The 6,659-nt window shown below is 44.0% G+C and overlaps 1 protein-coding gene across 1 annotated transcript in view; it reads left to right on the top strand.

The window, feature by feature from the left end:
* Positions 1-6,659, top strand: part of PTPN9 (protein tyrosine phosphatase non-receptor type 9) — a 107,149-nt gene that overhangs the window by 46,687 nt on the left and 53,803 nt on the right. The window contains exon 2 of the mRNA XM_017547983.2: positions 3,963-4,106. Coding sequence (XP_017403472.1) covers positions 3,963-4,106 — 144 coding nt within the window. The remainder of the gene's footprint in view (positions 1-3,962; positions 4,107-6,659) is intronic.

Raw genomic sequence — 6,659 nt, 5'->3', positions numbered from 1 at the left:
GAGACAGAGTCTCCCACTGTTGCCTGGGCTGGAGAGCAATGGCATGATCTCGATTCACTGCAACCTCCGCCTCCCGGGTTCAAGCAGTTCTCCTGCCTCAGCCTCCCATGTAGCTGGGATTACAGGTGCCTGCTACCACACCCAGTTAATTTTTTGTATTTTTAGTACAGACAGGGTTTCACTGTGTTGGCCAGGCTGGTCTCAAAACTCCTGACCTTGTGATCTGCCTACCTTGGCCTCCCAAAGTGCTTGAATTACAGGTATAAGCCACTATGCCTGGCCAAAAAATGAAAAGTTATCTTAACAGATGGATATATGATGAGTTCATATCATCTCTTGGTCATTTAGATTTTTCCCTTCTACTTATACACTGATTTATCTGTTGATTATTTTTATTAGAAATTGCATAACTAGCTAAGTAGCAGGAAAAATATGTTCTATTATTCTGGTGTTTTATTCTATAAGTAACATCAGAGAGGCCCACTAGAGAGCTAGATTTAAAAGATAATATGTTAATTAAAAAACAAGTACCATGTCTCTTGGGGAATTTACTTACTGGCTAGAGTTTTATTTCTGGGATCTTTCTGTGCTTGCTTCTTTTTCCTTCTGTCTTTCCTCATTCTGATGCTGGCCATTCGCTCCACAGAGGCAACTCAAACTATTTTCTGAAGGAGCATTCTAAGTTTGTCCTGTTGTCTTCTCTGGGACTCATTTAACTGGCTTGGCTTCAGCTGGTTCCAGGCCAAAGTGATCTGAAAGCTTTTCTTCATGGCCTTTATTTCTTGGCTCTTTTCATGCACTTTGCCTGATTGGTTTGGCTGGTTCTTTCCTTCTCCAGTGGTGTAAGATATGTTGCCTTAATTGTAGGGCTCTAAAGCTCAGGTGCAGCCTCAGGCCACTTAGACTTTTCCCGGGTTTATAAAGTATGTTTGTCCTTTCCTAGAAATTGAGGGATGAATCAGATGCTCTGTTATGAGGTATTGCCAACTCTCCTGGGATTTTAGTTTGCCAGTTGTTTAAACAGCATGTAGCAGTTTGGATTGTATTTGCAGGGTAGGGCTTGTTGCCAAGACTCCGAAGTAGGTCATTGCTATTATGCTTTTTCTCTTTATTTATTTATTTACTATTTTTTTTTTTTAGAGAGACAAGGCCTCACTATGTTGGCCAGGCTGGTCTTGAACTTCTGGCCTCAAGTGATCTTCCTGCCTCGGTGTCCCAAATTGTTAGGATTACAGGTGTGAGCCACCACGCCCTGCCCTCCCTTTCTTTTCTTTTCTTTTCTTTTTTTTTTGAGACAGAGTCTTGCTCTGTCACACAGGCTGGAGTGCGGTGGTGTAATCTTGACTTACTGCAATCTTCACCTCCTGGGTTCAAGCAATTTTCCTGCCTCAGCCTCCCTAGTAGCTAGGATTATAGACATGCGCCACCACACATGGCTGATTTTTATGTTTTTAGTAGAGATAGGGCTTCACCATGTTGACCAGGCTGGTCTCGAACTCCTGTTCTTAAACAATCCACCTGCCTTGGCCTCCCAAAGTTCTGGGATTATGGGGGATAGCCACCGTGCCCGGCCCTCCCTTTATTTTTCAATTGAAAAATTAACAAAGACAGAATTACCTTGTCCATGGTCACATGGTAAGTTGGTCTTATACCTTTTGAAGCAAATCTTATTTTTGTATTCCTTATACCTCTCAGTACAAGTATTACCTTAACAAATAATAGGTGGTTATTAAATATGAATAAAGAAATCATAACTGTGGGTTGATTGGGAATAGAGGTATGGTTAAAATTCAGAATTCTTATCAGGTTCATCATATTGCAGACAAACAGCTGAGAAAAGGTTCTGAATGGAAGGGACAGAAGAGCCATGCATGAAGCTTTTAGTAGTGTAGAAGGCTCACAAAAAGATAAATCCTGGCCAGGCACGGTGGCTCACCCCTTACCCAGCACTTTTGGAGGCCAAGGCAGACAAATCATGAGGTCAGGAGCTCAAGGCCAGACTAGCCAATATAGTGAAACCCCGTCTCTACTAAAAATACAAAAATTAACCAGCATAGTAGCGTACAGCTGTAGTCCCAGCTACTTGGGAGGCTGAAGCAAAAGAATCATTTGAACCCGGGAGGCAGAAGTTGCAGGGAGCCAAGATCGTGCCACTGCACTCCGGCCTGGACAATAGAGAAAGACTCTGTGTCAGAAAAGAAAAACATCCCAATTTAGCTCATACCTGCAATCCTAGCACTTTGGGAAGCCAAGATGGAAGGGTCATTTGAGCCCTGGAGTTCAAGACCAGCCTGGCCAACAAAGGGAGCTCTCGTTTCTACAAAAAATAAAAAAATTACCCAGATGTAGTGGCCTGCACCTGTAGTCACTGCTACTCAGAAGGTGGAAGCGGGAGGATCCCTTGAGCCCAGGAGTTTGAGGCTGCAATGAGCAGTGATTGTGCCACTATAGCCTGCGGGTGACAGAGTGATACCTTGTCTCAAAAAAAGAGCTGAGCACAGTGTCTCATGCCTGTAATCCCAGCACTTTGAGAGGCATCATGAGAGGATCGCTTTAGTCCTGGAATTTGAGACCAATCCTGGGCTATACACATAGTGAGACCTTGTCTCTACTAAAAATAACAAAGTAAAAAGTTATCTGGGGTGGTGACACATGCTGTGCCTATAGTCCCAGTTACTTGAGAGACTGAGGCAGGAGGATTATTTGAGCCCAGGAGGTTGAAGCTGCAGTGAGCCAAGATTGTGCCACTGCATTCCCACCTGGGGTCACAGAGTGAGACCCTGTCTCAAAAAAAGAAAAAAAAAATCCCAATTTAAATCATTCCAAAATGAAGAAATAGAAAAGTAGCTTGAATGAAAAGGAAATTAGTTATAATATAAGGAGAAATAGGGTGAGAGAGCATAAAAGAACATGAATTAGTTGAAAGGAACAGTTCTTGAAACGGGCATCTTGCCAGCCTGGGTCAGACGGTAAAAACGAAAATTTCCCTCTTCTCCCCAAAACCACTATCCAGAGGGGCTATTACTGACTCTGGATACTTGTATCCAGTTTTGAGAATGCCATGTAAAACATGAAGAGGTCCAGTAGGGTTAGCACAGAGAATAGTTGCTCTTTTGATTTGTTAAATTCTTAATAGATTTACTGCTCTCCAAAGCCAAAACCATTTTCTGATTCTTTGACTGTGTCCAAAGCAGCAGCTGAGACTGCTGTACTACACTGTGCATCAGGCAATAATCCTTTGGAAGGCCTGGCTACTTTTTTTTTTGAGACAGTCTCGCTCTTGTTGCCCAGGCTGGAGTGCAATGGTGTGATTTCAGCTCACTGCAACCTCTGCCCCTCAGGTTCAAGTGATTCTCCTGCCTCAGCTTCCCAAGCAGCTGGGATTACAGGCATGCGCCACCATGTCCGGTTAGTTTTGTATTTTTAGTAGAAATGGAGTTTCACCGTGTTGGTCAGGCGGGTCTCAAACTCCTGACCTCAAGTGATCCTTTTGCCTCAGCCTTCCAAAGTGCTGGGATTACAGGCATAAGCCACTGCACCTGGCTGCCTGGCTGCCTGGCCACTTTTCTACTTTTCTTTAAAAACAAAACAAAACAAAACAAAACAAAAAACCCTTTTTTTTCTTTTGCTTTGAGACCAGCAATTTGCATCTCATTCAGGATCTCTCTTTTCCCGCCTCATTTTTTCATGCATACCTGAAAAAATGCTAAGTCCTGTTCTCTGAACCTGGATCTGGCTTCTGGCCTCAGTACATTATACAAATTTTAACTATTTGTGGTTTCAGACCTGTTTCTACCTTTTTTTTTTTTTTTTTTTTTTTTTTGTGGGGGGGTCTTTCTCTGCTCCGTGTGGTAAACTGGGTTCAGACTTGCTTGGGCTAGGGATGATAGTTTTTACTTGTTTTTTGACTCAATAAATATGTTCTCTTCTTACTAATTATTCTTTCTTTCTTTGTCAAACAGGCTACCAAGCAGTTTCTTGAAGAGATTAACAAGTGGACAGTTCAGTACAATGTCTCCCCGCTGTCTTGGAATGTGGCTGTCAAGTTCCTCATGGCCAGGAAGTTTGATGTGCTCCGTGCCATAGAATTGTTCCACTCATACAGAGTATGTTGCTCGGGGTGGACCAGACCTGTGGCAGTTGGGCAAAGTGTTGCTGTTCTCTCTGTCCTGCTCGACACACACATTGGTTCTCTAAGTGTCCTCTCCACTTCCATAAAAAATGGATCCATATCCAGGAGCCCCTGTGAGAGCTGAAGCTGGGCAAGGCAGCTGCTGGAAGGCACTACTTTTGTACCTAAGTTTTGGTTATAGACCAGGATGCCACTTCTAATGATAGAGACTGAGGAAGTAGCCTGACAGCATCCTGGTGGCGGGAGAGGGGTTCCACCTTCCTAGAATTTTAATCCTAGCTCTTTTCTTTTTTTTTTTTTGAGACGGAGTTTCGCTCGTTACCCAGGCTGGAGTGCAATGGCGCGATCTCGGCTCACCGCAACCTCCGCCTCCTGGGTTCAGGCAATTCTCCTGCCTCAGCCTCCTGAGTAGCTGGGATTACAGGCATGCGCCACCATGCCCAGCTAATTTTTTGTAGTTTTAGTAGAGACGGGGTTTCACCATGTTGACCAGGATGGTCTCGATCTCTTGACCTCGTGATCCACCCGCCTCGGCCTCCCACAATGCTGGGATTACAGGCTTGAGCCACCGCGCCCGGCCGACATTCCTAGCTCTTTTCATTGGCCTCTGGCCACATGAAAAGCTGTTGGTTTTCAGGATGTCTAGGGCTTTTAGAAAGGGCATTCAGATGAATGCTGAGCTTAGTGGGCAGTTCAGGAAGGGAAGTTTTAACCCTGGAAAAGAAGAGCAACCATGTATTAGCTAGGTCCATTATCTTAAAATATCTTTATGCAGATGTAGCTATATCAGGATTTTACCTTGTTTTGAATTTTGTTTTTTGAGGGGGCACAGACTTTGATGTTGTGCTTATGTTTGCTTTCTCATTTAGCAGTGTCTTTGATAAAACACTATACAACATGTTACTTTGGGGTCAGAATCCTTCTAAAGGGATACAAAATCTCCCTAAATTAAAAAAAAAAAATTGTGATAACAAGCACTAGGATTAGCTTAACTGAAGCTCAGTTACCTCTATCTTATGGACCAGCTCATTCAGTATTCATTCATTTACTCAACAGATACTTATTTTACACTACCGTGTTTCAGGTGCAGAGATTACTATTTAGAAAGAGATAATAGGGCTGAGTGCAGCACAGTGGCTCATGCCTGTAATCCCAGCACTTTGGCAGGCCAAGACAGGTGGATCACTTGATATCAGGAGCTTGAGACCAGCCTGGCCAAAATGGCAAAATCCTGTCTGTATTAAAAATACAAAAATTAGCTGGGTGTGGTGGCACCTGTATTCCCAGCTAGTCGAGAGGCTGAGGAGGGAGAATCATGTGAAGCCGGGCGGTGAAGGTTGCAGTGATGAAAGATCACGCCATTGCACTCCAGCCTGGGCAACAGAGTGAGACTCTTTTTCAAAAAGACAAAGAAAGAGAATAAACAAACAATTATAGAAATGTTATGATAAGGCAGCATTGGGTTCTGAGGAAGCACTTTTTTTTTTTGAGACTTACTCTGTCACCTAGACTGTAGTTAGTCTCATGATCTCGGCTCACTGCAAATTTCTGCCTCCCGAGCTCAACTGATCCTCCCAACTCGCTTCAGCCTCCCGAGTATGTGAGACCACAGGCATGCACCACCACACCTGGCTAATTTTTTGTATTTTTAATAGAGATGGAGTTTCACTATGTTGCCCAGGCTGGTCTCGAACTTATGAGCTCAAGTGATCTGCCTGCCTTGGCTTCCCAAAGTACTGCGATTACAAGCGTGAGTCACTGTGGTTTGCAGCCTAAGAGATTAAAACAAGCAGTTGATGAAATAGGACAAACCAAGATAGTATTCTTTTGTTATCATGGTATACAAAGGTAGAGAATGTCTCCAGAAAAAGGGAATGTAAGTGGTCAACCTTGTCATTTAAAAGGAGGACTGGGCCGGGCATGGTGGCTCACGCCTATATAATCCAAGCACTTTGGAGGCCAAGGCGGGCGGATCACCTGAGGTCGGGAGTTAAGACCAGTCTGACCAACATGGTGAAACCCCGTCTTTAAAAATAAAAAAAAAAAGGAGGACTGAAGAGGCTGGGTGCATTGGCTTACCCCTGTAATCCCAGCACTTTGGGAGGCTGGGGCAGGTGGATCTCTTCAGCACAGGAGTGCGTGACCAGGCCAGGCAACATGGCGAAACCCCATCTCTACTGAAAACACAAAAGTTAGCCAGGCGTTGTGGTACATGCCTGTAATCTCAGCTACTCAGGAGGCTGAGGCAAGAGAATCTCTTGGAGATAAAGGTTGCAGTGATCTGAGATCATGACACTGCACTCCACCCTTGTCGACAATGCAAGATTCAGTCTCAATATAAAATAAAAAAAGAAAGGAGGACTGAAATGTCCAGCGAATTCAATGATAAGATCCTGGTTACTATAGCAGGAGCTTTTGGTGTAGCAGTTAGGTTGGGAGGAAACCAAAATGCAATGGACTGAGTATGAGGGAAATGGGGATGAGTAAAAAATCTGGCCATCAAGGCTGGGCACAGTGGCTCATGCCT

This window comes from Cebus imitator, unplaced genomic scaffold (genome assembly GCF_001604975.1).
Source record: "Cebus imitator isolate Cc_AM_T3 unplaced genomic scaffold, Cebus_imitator-1.0 Scaffold203, whole genome shotgun sequence".
NCBI lineage: Eukaryota > Metazoa > Chordata > Mammalia > Primates > Cebidae > Cebus > Cebus imitator.
This window is presented reverse-complemented; position numbering and strand designations above follow the sequence as displayed.